This window comes from Zootoca vivipara, chromosome Z1, assembly GCF_965207765.1.
Source record: "Zootoca vivipara chromosome Z1, rZooViv2.hap1.1, whole genome shotgun sequence".
NCBI lineage: Eukaryota > Metazoa > Chordata > Lepidosauria > Squamata > Lacertidae > Zootoca > Zootoca vivipara.
This window is the reverse complement of record NC_142583.1, coordinates 51678858-51697481: the sequence shown is the minus strand read 5'-3', so window position 1 is coordinate 51697481 and position 18624 is coordinate 51678858. Positions and strand designations below refer to the sequence as shown.

General features: G+C 39.6%; 1 protein-coding gene and 1 long non-coding RNA gene across 6 annotated transcripts in view; one reads left to right on the top strand and one right to left on the bottom strand.

Moving 5' to 3' along the window:
* The window catches only part of LOC148687381 (uncharacterized), a 67902-nt gene that overhangs the window by 13710 nt on the left and 35568 nt on the right, over nucleotides 1-18624 (top strand). The gene's annotated exons all lie outside the window — the stretch shown is intronic.
* COL25A1 (collagen type XXV alpha 1 chain) overlaps nucleotides 10270-18624 on the bottom strand; it is a 114242-nt gene continuing 105887 nt past the window's right edge. For 3 of the 5 annotated variants that reach the window (XM_088660458.1, XM_088660456.1, XM_088660460.1), the window contains 3 exons: nucleotides 16279-16365; nucleotides 12241-12279; nucleotides 10684-11930 (listed from right to left, as the gene is read on the bottom strand). In XM_088660458.1, coding sequence (XP_088516584.1) covers nucleotides 11928-11930; nucleotides 12241-12279; nucleotides 16279-16365 — 129 coding nt within the window. In that variant the 3' untranslated portion in view covers nucleotides 10684-11927. Of the gene's footprint in view, nucleotides 11931-12240; nucleotides 12280-16278; nucleotides 16366-18624 lie in introns of all 5 variants that reach the window. The other 2 variants (XM_088660459.1, XM_088660455.1) reach the window with 1 other exon arrangement.

Below are 18624 nucleotides of genomic sequence, written 5' to 3'. Positions count from 1 at the left end.
TTAACTGGAAATACTGGTTGTTTAACGCCTTATGGGCTTGGCACTTTTTACTGTTTATGTAGGTAGTGTTTTTCCATCCCTTCATGTGGAGGGAGGTGGGAAGCAGTCAGTGACAGAGCAGCACCATGTTTCTAGAGAGAAGCCCACATCATACCAATCTGCTAGTACCTGTTTCCAGAACTGAGGGTTATTTTCTTTTTGAGTCTGTGTAAGGCTAATCTAGTGGTTATGGGAAATGTTTGCCTGAGGGCATGAGACGCCTACGACTTCAGCTGATTATTACAGATATGAACAACAGTGGCTTAAAGAGATGTAGAAAGTTTGAACATACAACTAGAAAAACAACATTAACATCACCTTGGCCAGTTGTGATTTTCTTTTTTAGTTACAAAACTTAATTTTTATTAAGAACTTTAGGGGTGCAGTACTGGATCTGACAAAAGGGGTGCAGCCGGTCTAGTATTCTGCCTTACACAGTGGCCAGCCAGATTCCTTCAGCATCATGGCATCAAGGCAACAATAGCATATAAAGCCTTTCTGGCAGAGTGTATTTTCATAGATCAATTATATTAATGGTTAACATGTGGAGATTTTGGGATTGTTGACCATTTTTAAAGAACGGCCATTTGACCTTTGTTATAAAGAACTGATTGCTTTTCTTTTAGTGGCAGCATGCCTGCTAGTGGCACAGAATTGGAAAGTATTGGAAACAACAGGTATGGTTGATTGTTGTATCAGAAAAATTAAGAAATAGATTACATTTAATAATACAAATGATGTTGGCGATTTTGTTTAAGCATGATTATAAAATAATTTACTGATAACTCTGAAGAATGGCAACCACTGGAATCACAGACTGATTTAGGCTGAGATTCTTGCATTTCAGGGGGTTGACGACTAGATGACCCTTGGGGTCCCTTCCAACTCTACAATTCAAGTAGAATGATCCATCCTGGAGTAGGGAGGGGGAGTAAGTTGGCATTTTGTTTTTGCATTTCCTTTTTCCTTTTGTAATTGTTGTTATATATTGGATATATGCGAAAGCCCTCTCCTCTTGATGGTCTCCAATAAACTGCTATGCAATGCCTTTCTGCTTCTGAACCAGGATAAAGCTAGCAGGACTTGAGTATTAACCAATGATAAGCCTATCTGCTATGGCAGGGGCTGGGGTGATGTTTCAACCCAAGAGGCACATCCGCTTCTGGGCGACCCAGAAGTGGGCAGGGCCAGTGGTAAAAGTGGGTGGAGCAAGGAATGAAAATTTCACATTGATACAGTGGGCAAGTTTCTACAGTGTATTTTAGTGAAATTTAGTGTATTTAGTGAAATTAGTGTATTTTAATATTTCTGTTGGAAGCCGCCCAGAGTGGCTGGGTATAAATAATATATTATTATTATTATTATTATTATTATTATTATTATTATAGACACACGGCTGTTTCTGTCTAGGCAAGCAAGAGGGCACATTCCAGCCAGGCAAAAACAAATAGGATTCTAAGTCAGACAAGTGAGGTGCGTGGGGAGAATTTGGAGGAGCAGGTCAGGCAGTCTGTTTGGCTTCCAGACCTGAGTTTCTTTACTGCTGCTCTATGGATTTGGCCAATCTCCTTTTTAGGTAATGTAAGCAAGGGGGCACCTAGTGGCAGTGAATTCCATAGATTAATGGTGTGAAGATGCATTTATCTTGCCTGTTCTGAATCTATTGGCAGTCAGTTTCACAAAGGAGATTATTATGACACTGGGTTTATAGGGGAGAGGTGTTTTTGGGGTGGGGTGGGGGGGGGGAGGAGTGAAATCTCTCTACCTGTTTGATCTATACCATTTCTGCACCTTTTCCAGTTCTGTGATTTATTGTTGTTGTTGTTTGCTGTTGTTGTTCTACCCCGACCATCTGAGTTGCCCTAGTCACTCTGGGCAGCTCCCAGCATATATAGAGAAACATAACAAAACATTAAACATTAAAATTCTCTATACAGGCATGCCTTCAAAATAATAATAATTCATTTTCTGTGATGTGACGTCCAGTAATAAATAATTTGTTTTTGAGCAAAATTTTGCTTATGGGCTATAAAAGCTTGGAAATTTTATTTTAAAAACGAACGTGGTATTATTTCATCTTTTCATCCCTTTGCTTTAATCATGGGTTGTCTGCATCTTTTTAATGTTACTGTTTGAAGGATATTTATGTGCCTGAAAGCATGAAGTGACATTTGCACAGGAGATATAATTAGCGCAGGGGCCTCCTTTTGTTTTCCCAAATCAAACATTAGAGAATGAAGCAGTCGATAAATGATGGAAACCTGGGGAGCCATGTCTTAATCTAATGCACAGGCCCCTTAATTTATGAGGGTAGAGAGTAAATTACAACACAGTCCTCTGCAGGAGTACCCTGCCCAAGAGTATTTAGAGTACTAAATTCCATGGGTGATATCCAACGCTTGTCATCCTCAGAGCAGACCCATTTAAATCAGCAGACATAACTGAAATCTACTGATTTAATGGATGTATGATTAATGTTGGATAATGCTCAATGGGAATATAGTGTTATGAGTTTACTGGTGGGTCGGCTGTAGGGCCGAGTCTCCCTTCTAATTCCTGGATCCAGCATGGATTAAATTGCTGGAATAGACAGACTGGCCTGGTAATGGCCCGTTAAGTATGGGTTGTTAAGGTAACAAAAGGGCCCCTGAGAGGTGCCAGAACCAGTTCCAGTGAGGACTAAACCACTTCTGAAGCGGTTTAGTCATGCTGGCCACATGACCTGGAAAGCTGTCTGTGGACAAACGCTGGCTCCCTTGGCCTGAAAGCGAGATGAGCGCCACAACTCCATAGTCGCCTTTGACTGGACTTAACAGTCTAGGGCAGGCATCCCCAAACTCCGGCCCTCCAGATGTTTTGGACTACAATTCCCATCATCCCTGACTACTGGTCCTCTTAGCTAGGGATCATGGGAGTTGCAGGCCAAAACATCTGGAGGGCCGCAGTTTGGGGATGCCTGGTCATTTACCTTTTACCTCCAGTGAGGAATTCCCACCGAAAAAAAGCCTTGGAAGGTGCTGATAAATCTCCTTGCCAAGGGTGCAAGAGAGCCTATTTACGCCTCTGCCGGAAACATTATTGTGGAAAAGCAGCATATAAGTAAACTTAATACATCATAGGAGCAGAGTGGAAAGATGTAAACAGCACCAGTGCTTTTTCTCTAAAAAATTTTTAAGGGTGCTCTCATTTTGACTCAAGAAAACCACCATTTTATAGTTCAAATCAGGAGAAATAAATACAGTAAATGGACAAAAGTACAAAGATTCACACAAAAAAAGCACTGGACAGCACTAAATGAATTTTTCATTTCATTTTATCCAGAATCTATTGTTACACATTTAAAAATCTATGTGGGCTAGTTTGAAAATAATTTTCTTCCACATATGTGTGTCCATAAGCATGGCTTTTAGGATGCAGAAAATGCTTTGCTGTGCAATTATCAGAGCAGAATTTCAAGATGAACAGACCTTTCAGAGCTGTGGAATCTGAAAAGGTTATGTTATAGATAACTGTGGTTTTCTTTTCCCACCACTTTTCCGTTTAAAAAGAAAGGCATATTGGGTCAGTAGTAGGAAAAATCAAAATAACATATCCGCTTGAGTTTTGAAAAGTGTTTGTATGACTGAACCACTAGATGGCAGTCTATGAGGGGTATTGACTAAAATAAAATATAAAAGTTTTTTTCAGGCGGAATCTCTATCACAGAACATTGTAAATTTACAGAAGTTAGATTAAATGTGAAGTACCCTGTGGAGAACAGCTATTTAAAAGAACAGAACAACAGGCAGCAGCACACTGGTTGAATACTAGTTGTTATTCCAAGTCTCTGATCGAAAGATGAAAGTTTTACGGTAGAATGTAGCACGTTCCAAAAAGTACAAGAAAGCAAAAAGCCTCTGGAGTTTGTTGTTTGATAAATGGGTTTGAAACCTTTCTGACAGAATCTGGGGCACAAACTATGGGGGCAGAAGGGGCTTCGGGGAGGGGGCCAAGCCGGGAGGGCGGGACGCATGGAGGGTGAAGGTCACCCTCCGTGCTCCCCATCCCCTGCTGCCACTGGGCGGGGCTAGGATGCGGTCACGTGATGCCGGGTCCCCTCAAGGTGAGGGGCAAGTCGGTGCCCCTGACAGAGGACCTCACCGAAGTTCCAGTGATTTTAGAACATTTTCCTGAGCAAATTTAGCAGTCATGGGATACTAAGGCAAGGCTTTTTGTGGCTCAGTTAAGCAGTTAAGAAGCAGGCAGAAGGAATAAATTGAATTCTTGCAGTTTCCATGCAGTTTGGTGCATGAGTAAATTTGTAAGAAAACTCTTAGATGGAAGGTTTTAGAGTTTTGGAAATTTCATATGCTAGGCAGAGGCAAACACTGGCCAATATATTCAAGACCATCTGGAATAAAATATTGGTATTTAAGACAACTATTTCTTCAGATTAATATTTTAAATAGTTGATCATTTAGAAAGACACTATCACAGAAACTGCACTGTGCAAAGGGTACCTTTTTTGAAATGGCAAGCTTGTTTTTACAACTTAGGAGAGCAAAGAGAAAACACAAAACACCCTCAATAGTAAGATTAAGAGTTTAATAATTACACACTTTTTACATTATGAAAATAAGTCATAAATAGTGTAAAAATAATTCTGAAGATCAACTTCTCACAAGCTAGGAACAAAAACCAAATACAAAACTCAAAGAAACAGGAACAATTTTAAAACTGTAAAGAACAGGAGAAACCAGGAGAATTTGACAAAGAAAAGAAATAATTCATACTGTTTCATTTGGCTCAGTCTTGAATTATGTCTGAACCAGAAGCCACACTTAAGTAAAAATGTATAACAAATCAAAAGTGATGATTTTAGCCTTGAAATTATTTACACAGCCATAGTTTTACAGTGAAATGACACTCAGAATATGTGATATGAGAATGACTCATGTAATGTTTCCCACAGTGACAATTCACTCCAAATCTCATCACCTTCTTTTAAGAAAGACTGCTATGAAATATCAAAATAACTGCACATACAGATCAATTAAAAAAAGTAAAAAAACACAAATTAAAAATATAATATTTTCCAAAAAGAAAAAATGATCAGATACATACACCTTTAAAAATTGTTACCAGGTTGCATTATATACTACACTTCCCAAACATGTACAACAGAAAAAATATCCTCAATGAATGGGCAAAATCCATTGGGAAGCTCTCTTGTACAAGCACCAATATGAAAGTTGCATGAGGCTTTGATAGTACAGCATTGTTCTGAGTTTGGGGAGTTAAACTGTATGCCAAACCCCTCTAAATCCCTGGATTGAGCAAGTGTTAATATTTAATCAAGGGTTCTAATTATTGGAAAAGCAAGGCCAGCCTCCTGGTGGCGAGCCATTCAGGGGAACAAAGGAAAGCAGCTCTGTGAGACCCTCTTGGGGTATTGATGCTGTGAAACCCTCCATCCTAGGCTCAGGCTGTATATATCTGCTGTGTCTCGTTCCAAAAGGAAACACAAACTCCGGGTAAGAGCCTGGAATCTCGCACCACTCGGATATTGGGATTGTGTGCAACGGTATTATTGTGTAGCACCCTTTCATTTTATTGGAAATGCCCTGGAGAGCTGGACAAAGGATTGTGGCCAACATTAACAACATTTAAAATAAACCCCTCTCCCAATCAAATGCTTCCAAATTATCTCAAAGCAGTACCAAGTGTGACTGAGTAGATTTAGATGGATTTTCAGCAAAAATGTTTAAACACTGAAGGTCCTTGCTGGAATAAGGCCCCCTGTTATCCAAGGAAAGACAATTCTATTTCTGAGCAGCATAGTTAGCAGGATGCATTTCAAATACCATTTTTTTTAAAATAAAAAAATGCAAACAAACTCCCACTTTTACAGAAACCTCATCCTTTTCAGCATCCATTTTGCTGTTTTGGTGACCTTGTCACGTGGTCAGACAGCAATGATCAGAAATCAGTGTGACACACACACCCTGGCAGTGTCTAGCCAATCATCGGGCAGTTTCAGAAATGAATTGTATATTTCATAGCACTGGACCATTCAGACTGATATCGAGATGCCACACAAGGAAAAAAAAGAAAGATGTTTCTGTTAACAGCTTTAGGTCTCATTGTTCAAAGCTCCCGGAGACCATGTTGACACAACTTGTGTTTTTATTCTATTTATTTATTTCAATGTATTTTTTGGTGTGAAAAGGAAAAGTCTCTTTTTAGGTAAAACAAAAAGATACAGATATAACTGTATGACAGTCAAGTAACAGAGCTTAGAAAGCTTGCAAAGAAAACACATGTCATCAAAAACCTCATTCTTTTGTAGAAGAGTGCACCCATTCTTGTAGCTTTTACTCTTAAAAAAATAATTACACAGAACAATTCCATTATACAAAATAAATCCAACCATGTATTCGCATAGTTAACAGTGCCCTATGTAAACCAGAGTTGCATCCAGCAGTTCTGTACGGTGAATAAATTCAGAACCTACAAGAAGGTTACTGGATTGCCTCTTGCTGCTTGTTCTTACCCAGCATTAACATTTTTGGGGCATTTTTATTGCACCAAAAGTCAAAATTCCGCCTCTGGGTTCCCTTAATTAAAAGCAACAACCCAGAAACAACAAAATTAAACAGTAACGCAACAGCAAAGCCTAATAGATATCTTTCCAGTCCCATATAAAACTAAAATACTTTCAAGCCTGTACATAATACTGATGATGAAGAACAATGCATTTCAAGTCTTTATGGCATGATACATAGGCAAACATAAAGAAAAGTCATTTGACAGTGAGAAGAAATCCAACAGCTCTACTTCAAGAGCCCTGGGTGCTTTGAGGCACCCCTGGAGCTCCTTCATGACCATTAACTTCAATGGAAAGTCTGTACACACAACTTGTGAAAACATGAATTCCCCCTCCATTTAAATGAACAGCGTAGGAAAATAGTTGGGAGATCTTTGGGCACACAGTTGAAACCTCTGGATGAGTTTGATTGTATCTAAGCCTCTTATAGACACAATATGGAACATGACATCACTCAACCTCTCTGTAACATCTCTCTGTTATTCTAAAATTACAAACAGATTAGAGAAATGAATGCTTCATTATGAACTGTGGTCCTACATCTTATCCCTTGCAATTATCTGTTCTGTAAGCACCCTGGAAGATACAATTCCTCAGTTTATGGAAATTAAGGGAAAGCAGCTTCTCCATTTATGGAGCTAAAGTTAAGTTTAATCTGAAACATGTTGGTTTCAGGCATGCTGTTTCTTTGTTGAGTAAAAGATACCCATGAGGACGGACACCAAATAAATATTGCAGGGAGGTGTGTGTTTGGGGGGGGCAGCAAAAATAATTATGATCACAGAAACAAGAAGCTGGAGTTGCAGAAGTAAACTCAAGCTGTGTCCAATGTTTTAACTGAACGAAAAAAGATCACACCACCAACAAATCTGCAGATTTTAAGCAAAGGAAACCTGTGGCAGCAAAAGATAAACAGCTACGCTAGAGACCCACAATAAGAAGAAAAAAATAGCACCAAAATAATTGTCAAAGATCAACACTAAAGGCACTGCATGTCTTCCGAAAGTAATTGTATGGCTAGAAGGAGCACATCTGCACTTTCATCAGGCAACAGATATTTTAAAAAATCTGACACTATTTTGCTATCTCCTATGACTCACAAACTGACTTATGTAGTTCTACTAGGATGGCGTTATCAAAATGGAATGGGCTCTTGCTAACTACCAAAAGCATTTAAATTACAATGGGTAAGAATTAAGATGAATGAATGGCCAGTTCTAAGCAGATGTATGCCAAACTCATTGTAAATGAGGGAAAGAAAGAAAACGAAAACCAACTCAGGCAGGGGTACGGAACCAGTGGCCCTCCAGGTGTTGTCGGACTCGTGTCCCATCAGCCGCAGCTGTCATGGCCAGTGGTTAGCAGTATAAATGAGTTGTAGTACAACAACAGCTGGAAGACCACTGGTTCCCTTCTTCTGAAGTTCACATGGGACATACCTATCTGTTGCTAGATATAGCAATATGACTGGTGACCATAATGCGAATTGCTGGCAGCTGTTTCTGTGATTATATAAAATCACATGTTACATTGATGTGTATGCCCAAGGGCTGTTGGCAGCTAGAGCTCAGTAGACTGGCATGCAAATTTATTAATTTACAAGGACAGCATGCATGAACTTAATTTCACTCTAAAATTAGTGGTTGATACCCCATTGTTAGCTCGTTTAAAGTGGGTTGAAAATGTGTGTTAAGGGTTCGACATAGGGGGTCAATGGAGCTCCGTTTTGTCACCCTTGGCAAGTTTGCTTGCAAGCCACATGTTGGGTCACTACAGGTTTATGTGTAGCCCTTGCATCTGATCCAGCTTTCCCACTCCACTTGTTCACATTTCTTGAGCAGATCTGGCATAATTTGACCAAGTGAAAAGGAAGAGTTAAATGGGAACATGAGAAGAGCTCACACATTCTTCATTTTTGACACACTGCCTCTACAAGCATCTGTGTATGAGTGCTAGGGTGGGGAAACGGCTCTGCTTAGTCCTGTAGGGAACCTTCTGTAGTCAGACAAGGAAGGCTCATAACCCTCTTGTTTTAAATCACAAGAGGGATAAATGGAGACACTTGTGCCTTAATAATCTGAAATACAAAACGCTAATAAAAATGTACATTGGAATGTACACGGGGAATTGACAGGCTCCATTTCTACATAATGAGATTGGTTGTGAGTATTGACATCAGAACAGATTTAAAATTATGTATTAAATGTGTTGGGATGCAATAACAAATTTCTTGCATTGTGGAGAAATTGATCAAAGATTAAGATATGTTTTGTTTGCATGTGTGCATTAATGTTAGTGGGTGTGTACACCTGTATACCCACACACATGCAGATCAATACGACTTATCTCATTTATTTAAAATGCTTAAATCCTATCTTTCTACACACACAGGGCATCTTACAATAAAAAAATGAAACAGAATCACAACAACAAATAAAGCAGTTAGCAAAGACAGCATCCATTTTTCTGAGTTGCCTGAGCACCTGATCTTTCTTTTCCCTTGCTGCTCAGAGGCCATCACTGAAACTTTGGCAAAACATTTGTTAGAACTATTAAGACAAAAGCTCCAGCATTAAAGCAGTTGTTGAACAGAAATTTCCCCAGCTCTTTGGGGTGTGTGGGAAGGGAAGTTGTTTTGAATTGGGGGGGGGATATACTTTTCATTAAATGGTTTTGACATTCTGAAAATGAAATCTGAAATGAAAATGAAACATTATGAAAACGAAATCCAAAGTAAAAGTACAAATGAGTTCTAGAGATACTATTGATTCATGGGTAGAAGGCAGTACAGTCATACCTCGGGTTACAGATGCTGCAGGTTGCGTGTTTTCGGGTTGCACACCATGCTGAACCCGGAAGTACCAGAACAGGTTACTTCCAGGTTTCGGCGTCGCGCATGCGCGGAAACACTAAATCACGCTTTGCGCATGAGCAGAAGCGCCGAATCACAACCCGTATGTGCACAAACATGGCGCTGCGGGTTGCATATGTGCCTCCCACACGGATCACGTTCGCAACCCGAGCATCCACTGTGCTAAGCAAATGGTCTGGTTCAGACATGATAGTTTATCATGATGACAATTATCTTTGGTGAGCTTTGGGTTTGGGCACTCCACTCTGTCCCTTGGCACAGTAGTGAGTAAGAGTTTTGAAGTGTGCACTCCAATTTCAGATTAAATGCAGCTTGTATTGATGCTCAAACCTAAACAAACTGCGGTTAATCTTAAATATGCATTTAAGATTAGCCATACTTTAGGGATAGGGTAACACACTATACTGCAGTTCATCTAAAACTAAAATTTAAGCATTTGTTCTCCTTGCACATGCACCAGAGGAGGTGCATGAGCCCAAGGCTTGCTGCAACAGATTATCATAATGCTAAACAATGGTTTGACGTCGAAAGTAGCCTTTATTTGGAAATGGAATCTTTATGAGGTGATGCACATGACATTTCTGGAGCAACTGATGCTTGTCTCCAGAAACACATGATTGTGTCTTCCTCACATTATTTCACACATGTATGAAATCTCTTATTTGGTCAGACTTTTTTATGAATGTACATAGAAGTTTAATCACCATTTCAACACTGGCAATTATTATTATTTTTAAAGCAAAGTAAAAAATGCAACATAAATTAGTTTCTTGGGATGTCTACAAATGTACTTTATGAATACAAGTCTAAAGATTTAAAAGTTAAGCAGATGTGTTCAAAATAGAGAAATGAAAGCTGTTTTTTTAAGCAATATGCAACACAATTGGAACATATTCAGAAGTTCCACTGAATTCAATAGGTCTTAGTCCCAGAGAAGAATGCACAGGATTGCAGCCTAAAAGTCAGATGAAATTAATTTTATATTTGAGATAAAAATGTTACTGTTACTGTCATGCAATATTCTTTCCCTATTGCATACTCTTTGGGCTACAGACCCCCAAAACAGGACAACTGTAGAAGGGAAAAAAGGTATATGAATAAATGAGTTCATACGAATTAAAAAGAAACAAATCCTTGCTTTGCAGCAGTAAAGACCTTATAGATCCAAAGAAAGGCAACACTGAAAGAAGTTGAACACAAGTGCATTTTTCAGAACTTAAATTTCAGGAAGCATGTATCTGCTGGACGACAGCGAACCGAAACACAAATAAAATAAAATATATGTTTCCAAAATCCTATAAGCACTTGATATTCCATCAGGAACTTCTAAAATTCAAATGGCGAGCCATATACAGTCATGTCTGTTCCATTGCTTTAGGCATTTCATGGTATCTTTTGTCAAGAATACTTGCCTTCAAAAATCTCAAAATGCAGTGTGTGAAACAAGTACTGCACCAATCCTTGAAAATGGTCATGTTGATACTGAGACCTATCATCAAACGATCCTTTTGGCATCTCTCTGCAGCTTTATCAACCTACTCCCAAAGCAAGATCTTCATGCTTCTTTCCTTCTTGGTTAAATAGTCAACAGGGACTAGTATTGAAATCCACCCAATATGAATGGCTTGTGACTGCGGGCAGTGCAAGCAAACAGAGGCTGATGAAGAGGTTTCCACCCCTTTGACAAAGGTGGCTTCATAACCCAGAAGACTGAAAGCCATCCACCGCTGGAAGGAACTGCAGCTCCCTCCAAATTCAAGACCATTGTCTTAATTTCCTCCTCTTATCATTTTTTTGCAATAAGCCATGGTGTGACTCCCTTGAGATGACAAAAAAAGAACAATTCAGGTGTCTGGATTAAAAGTCACAGCAAGCAACCATTGCAGCTCACGGGGATGATCACACAACAAGCTGTTTTTTGCACACGATTCATGCTTCTGATTTTAGTCAGCACAAGCAAATATGTGGGCTATGAACCAGTGATATAGGATTGATGAAGGTGAACATGGAAGCCAAGTCACTGTATTCCAATGGCAATCAGGTACAGTACGTTTCATAGCATTGAGCTCATATTTGGTCACAGTTTCATGTAAACTAGTTCATGGCACTTGTCCATGCAGGCCCAAAAGAAGACAAAGAAAAAAAACTGGAAAACTGCAGAAACAACTCAAATGTCTATGAGTGATCACTCTGGAAAGATTAACTCTGTATAGAGACTAATACTTGATTTTGCAAGTTTGTTGCAGTTTATATTTTGTTGAATTGCAGATGTACGTGAAGAATAGATGTACACATGGACTACTGCAAACAAGTAGAAGCAGCTACGTGTAAACATATTTCAGACTTGTAAAATCAATGGTTCCATTTTCAACTATAAATACAAGAGCGGAGTGTTATATACACAACTTCATGCTTGCAAAGTTAGATTCATCACTGCAAAAAACAAAGAAACAACATTTTGGCAAGGTTAGTAACGTGCTCAAATGTCTGCTTCAACTGTCTAAGTAATGGGCTGAATGAAGAGCTGTCTCTGATCTCCCATGGGTGGGAATTGGGGCAGTTTGAACTGACTCCCCCTCCCCACTGTATCTCTCTAGAACAATGTGAGAGTCTAGAGGAAATGGGCAAAATCTTCCTTTCTACAATCTAAGCATTTTGATAATATCCTGTCATTACCCTTGATTGCCCAAACTTAATTTGCCTAATAAAAAGTGGACATACAAGATGATTTTCAGCGTCTCACCTTTTGCCAACAGCCAGGCATTGGTAAGCCATCTGGTCCCTGTTTGAAGAACAAAGTTCATGATTAAGGTTTAACATCACCTCTCATCAAGCACCCACCCCCACACCATTCCATATCTCACAAATGAAAACTTGAAGATTGAAACATTCAGCAGAAGAATGGGTGGGATGCATTAAGATCCTCTTAACACACATAATCCTGTGTTCCTTGGATTTTCTGAAGAACAATTAACCACCATAGGAACACTTTAAAGATTAACAAGTGCCTTATTTCATGCAAATTTATTTATGGCTTAGAGATCTCCATTGATCCATATGTAATTGTGGTAATGGAAAGCCAATTAGAGTTCCAATCCAGCAGGAAGGATGTTATGGGTAGCCTTTACCAGTTCACTGCCTTGGATCAACTGCGGAGTTGAACTGGACTAGTTAGTCCATTTAGGCAGGACAGGATAGGCTTGGAAAATGACAAAACTATTCAGAACAATCTTTCCATGAGCAAAAGTGTATCATTTCTATCTGGAATTAATCTCCCGGGAGTAAATCAATTCAGCTGTAGGCTAGCTAAACCCAAACATGCTGGTATATTTTCAGTAAGAACGTGTTTAGAATTAAAACTCTCTACATGAAAACTCTACCAATGAAAACTAAATTCACAGAAACAATAAGAGTGTAAGAAGAATCCTGGATCAGAACAGACCAGCGTTCTGTTCCCACTGTGGCCTATCGGATGCCCATGAAGACCCTATAAAGGAGGGCATGAGTGCAACAACACTCCCCTCTTGTGGTTCCCCACCAACTGGTATTCAGAGGCATCCTGCCGCTGATACTGGATGTAATATAGCCATCATGTCTAGTAGTCTGTGGGAAGGGTGTCCTGATCACATGAAGCCCTTACGCATGTGCAGGAGCCCATGCATTTGGAGTCGCTTCACAGAGAACCACATGCAATGCAGAGTGGCTGGAAGAAGTAAGTGTGACTTTAGGAGAGGGGCTAAAAGGTATTGACTACAACGTTGCCCTCCACATAAGTAACATATGCATATGGCATGGGTAGGCAAACTAAGGCCTGGGGCCGAGATCCGACCCAATCGCCTTCTAAATCCGGCCCAGGAATCAGCGTGTTTTTACATGAGTAGAATGTGTCCTTTTATTTAAAATGCATCTCTGGGTTATTTGTGGGGCATAGGAATTTGTTCATTTTTTCCTTCCAAATATAGTCCGGCTCCCCACAAGGTCTGAGGGACAGTGAACTGGCCCCCTGCTGAAAACGTTTGCTGAATTCAGAGTACCTGAATGTAAGTTCTACTGTCCTCATTGGCCTCAATGGAGTCAGAAAGTGGCAGATGAAGGGAGGCTGGAGCAAACAGGCCCCATCTTAGCGCCTAAACTGGTGTGGGCATGCTGGGAACCACGGGAGCAAACAGCATTGTTTATTTCCCCCCATTTTAAATACCTTTTCTAGTCACTGGGCAGCTGGCCAAACATGGCCACAGTGACAAGTCATTTTATGATTCTGTTAAAATATATTGGGCAGTATCCAATTGAGTGCTTCCTTCCACTAGTGTGCAAGGATTCTGGTTGTTTAATGGAACTTCCCTTTCTTCTCTTCTGTTCTCCTCTCCCCAGCTCACCCCAACATCTGTCCTTGGTATTTTCCCAATCCTCCAGAGCAGATTTGGGAAGAACATGGGAGACATGTGGGTAGAGGAACAGGAGGGGCAGTTCCATTGTCTAAGTGGAAATATTGGAATAGTTGGTGAGTGGGCCCAATTCAAGGTTGAACAGTTGTGTAATTTACACTTGGATTTTCTATATGCCAACAAATCTGATGATTTCCCTCTTTTCTTTTGGGAGATCTTCAAAAATTTGAGCAAACAACAATAACACTGCTAGTGGCTATTAATTTTGTCCTATAGCTGCCTGGCTCTAGAACAGTTTCCCTTTACTTCCAGACAGAAATGATACTGCAAAGGCAAACTCCCCCCCCCTTTAAGAATCATGAAGGCATGCTTGATTTACTTGCAACCAAATACATGAACTATAAGTTATCATTAATCAGAGGCAAACCAAATATAACATGGAATGTGTAGTCAGATAAATATTCATTTGATAACTTAGATTAGAAACATTGTGCTTGAAACAAAACCTACTTAACTTTAACATTCGTGCTTAAACTATACAAACAGTATCAGAACATGCAGATCAGCTGTAACTGCTAACCATTAAAAAGCCTTTGGCATTTTCTAGAAATGTGTAAATAATGTTGATTTTAAAAATGAAAAATAATAATAATCATATTTTGATAATAATGAAAATAAAGAGTGTTGCCAGATTGGTACAAGGGAGAGGGATCGATGAGTAGAATTTTAGTATAGGTAGGAGCTTGAACTCATGCTAACATAAAGTGGGGAACTGTTGTGTATATTGTGGGAAATTAAGTTCCAAAGGAAAGACTGTTACACTGGAAACATTTAAGAAACAAAGACAGTGAGGGCTTTGGGCTGCAGGCCATTAACTCCTTACAAATGTCTGAGAATTTCGCTTTCAGATGTCTGTAGCATTCCAATATATAAGAGTGGAACTGTTCATAGGGACTGCAGACACATTAGTGATGTCCTGAAGACTAGTTCCAAGTCATCCTAAATGTCTATATAATTTAAGGGGGGCGGGACATAAAACCTATACCACCGTCTTCATATTTTTAACAGTGGCAGCAGTAGAGAGCTTCATGGAGGATTTTGATTAAAGTGTCTATTCTAATACATCAAAAAAATATTTCTCACAAATGATATCAGGGGAATATCTTTACTCATACATGCGCAGAGAACTCTGTTAGCATAGAACAGACTGGAGCAGCTCTGTTGTCCAATAGATAAGGTACACATGGTCTTGATCCTTTGTATGATTTCACATTAAAGTGGCTTGGATTAGAGATTAATTCCTCCCCCTGCCTGTGCATATACGGTACTCTTGCTTAATTTAAAAAGAAAAGCCACAGAAGCAGTCTGAATACTTAAAAGTTTAGAACATGTTCAGGAATGAGCTAAGATAAAATGTGCAGGGCGAGAATAAAAATGATATGTTCTTTAAATTGGGCATTCCTGTGGTTTATATTTCTGGTTTGTGTCAGCAAAGAGGGCAACTTCATTCTTGTAAGTAGGGATAGAACACATTTCGGTGGTGGTGGTGGTAAGGATGGGGAGAGAGACAAGCAATCTTGAAGTAGGGTGGGTGGGAATTACACTTATTGTCAGTGTTGGAATAAAACAAACTCAGAACCATTGTGTGATGGCGGGCGCAAAGTGCTTAGTGTTACGTTGCAGATGTTGATAGGATGTTGTGATCTCTGGATACTGTTACGATCACCAAAGCAGCCAGTTTGATCATGCACATGCATGTACGGGGACATGTAAATGTAAAGTCTGGTCGTTTTAAACTTTACATTGGAAACAACCGACTAGAAACACAGGAATTGCATGCGGGTTGGTAGGAAAGAGCAATACTGTACCAATTGGCAAGGGGCATCCAGCCCATCCAGGCCTGGCTGGCCTGGCTCCCCTTTTTCCCCCTTAATTCCTCGGAATCCCTGTTTGTAAAGATTAACTTGCAACGTTACTAAGAAATATATTTTGCATTGACTTTGCTGGAATAAACAAAGGAAGGAAGGAACAAAAGGAGGAGCAAGCTAACAGGAGGGTTATAATGTTGGCATTTTGCTTCTCAGAAACAAGCCACATATCAGAGCAAGTGACCTGTATGACAAAATATAACTAATAATTGCAAATGAAAGCCTTTATACCACAAATTATGGAAATGTTTACCGTTAATATCTATTCTATTTTTAAAATCTTCACTTTTTTGGGGAAAGAGTTAGACCAAATGTCACCATTTCTTTAAATGGGCAACAGGATTCTTTGGTTGAATACCAGCTGGATACCAACATTAGACAATATCAGTAGCTTGCTCCTCCTCATATTGCAGCGACCTACTATATTACTGTATGAGGAGAAATGTCTAATACACAAGTGAGACGTACCAATGGGCAAGGTGCATCTAATCCAGGGGCACCCTGTTCTCCTTTCTCCCCTTTAGGCCCCTTTTTGCCTTTCTTTCCCTTTTCCCCCTGTGGACACAATGGTTTGGACAAAACAAATGTTTCATTCTTTTCAGGAGAAAAAAAAGAGAGATGCTTTAAAAAGATTTTTTTTTAAGCCAATGGAGGGCTGAAAGGACACTTACCACTGTGATCTACTTTGCATGATGCATTATGTGGAAAAATAAATGATGATCATGAGCAACTACTGCATCAGTTGGGTTTTACTGAGCTTCCGTACTGATGCCATCATTATGAACACTTTGAATCCTAGAGCAGGGCTTGAAAGCATGAATGCTTTGTTGGTCATTTGACTCAAAGAGGCACCTGAAGGTGCCTTCAGATAAAATCCACCCTGATCAGCCTGCTCTTGAAGACAAGTTCCAACACATTCAGCAAGGCTCAAGGAATTTTCCTTGGTTGAGGAGCTGCTTTCTTATGGCTCTCTCCCAAGAAAATGCTGTTTTCCCCAGGGACAGGGATATTTGCAAGGGCAGGGGCATTTGCCCCAGCCACACCCTTTTCACATATGTGCACAGACTCCTAGTGTTGTGTGGGACTGAGCCGCAGAGAAGTCACTCCCCTTTCCAATGTAGTGCAATGTGAACTGCACCTGAGGGAAATTCATGCCCTTTTTGTACAGTTGGAGCTGCCCATTCCACTGAAATGAATGGGAAACATTGTGCATAGATGAATTCCACATCTATCTAAGTATGCAAACATTGCTCCGAATTGGGATTTCTCTTCATAAAATCTTTTTTGCTAATGAGGGAGCTATTGTCCTAAGAGTGCTGCACCTTAATACTTAGGAATGCTCCCTCTATCAGGGATGGAGCTCAGCTTAACAGGGACGGAATAGATCTGTGTGGTGCAGCTTCAGTGAACAGAATAAAGCTGAATGAGAGGAGAAAATAAGATGAACTAAATCTGTAGTGGATTTTAATGAGGTCAATTTGCTTCTGTTCCCAAATGACTGTTTTTGTCGTTAGTTCTAAAAGGGTCTTGGCCAAATATGCTCTGCTAATCCCATTCTTTAAAAGTTCAATAAAGGGTCATCAGTCACTTACAGAAGTATGTATGTATTTTTTTCTGCCCTGCAAAAGGATTCAAAAGAAATCTTCTTCATCAAAAGATACTCTGATCCTTTTTGCAATGTACATTCTTTTTCTAACGCAATATTAGAACAACGTGTTCATTAAAACATCACTTTCAGAGCTTAGTTATGTGTCCTGAATTTGAAACTGAAAAATCCAGCCATGTGGTTGAAAATGGAGCTGCTTTTTAAGGGGCGTGCATTAAGGGAATTTCAGAATTTTGTGCTAATGCACAGATTTGATAAAAACTGATTTGATGCTTAGGTGGACTGAATTGCTATCTGAGAAAATGACTTCATTTTCAGCCAGAGGGAGACAGTCAGAAAACTAATTTAAAATAGATCTCACAGATGATCAGATGATCACAATGGTAAATGAGTTTCAGGCTCACTCACAGTTTTTAGCAAAAACCAAAAGTGCCTCTCTTTGCTTGTTTGTTTTAATTTTAAGACCCACCACACGCAATGAGGGGAAATCAAGAATATTATAGAGGTGGAGAAATAGCAAAAGGAAAATTAGTAGAATAAAATAAAGAGCAACCAAGGAAGGGTTGTCAAGGCTGTGGTTGGAGGCAAGATTTAATTTGTAAGGGAAAGGGGTAAAAAAAAGACAAGATGAATTTTGTAAGGAAGCAAGGTAAAAGGAGAAGGAAGGGATGCACCTCTGAAGGGGGGAAAAGGATTAGGATGGTGCATAGTAGGGATAGAAAACCTGTGGTCCCCCAGATTCCACGGGCCTCCAAGCCCCATCAGCTCCAGCCAGCATAGCCAATGGCCAAGGATTGATGGGAATTGTATTCCACAACATCTGTATGACCACAGGTTTCCCATCCCTGACATAAAGGAAATGAACATTCACCCATTTTCTCATAAAAAATATTATGCATCCATTTACAGCAGAATATAAAACGTTTGCTAGAGTTTCTTTTTCATGTTACAATGTCTTAGGCAGAGCACACATACTTTAAAATCAATTGCAAGCTTAAGTTAATGTAAAAAAAAATAATTATCACACTATTATGCATTTGAAAAGTGAAATTACACAACACACATGATATAACATGGCATATAGGACAAACATTCCAATGAGAATCAAACACATTTCCATGGAGAGATATACTGTATTACATCATATGAATGACGCTATTCGCTGTCTTGTCTGTGTGCCAAAATGTTACATAGTGGCACTTAGGGGG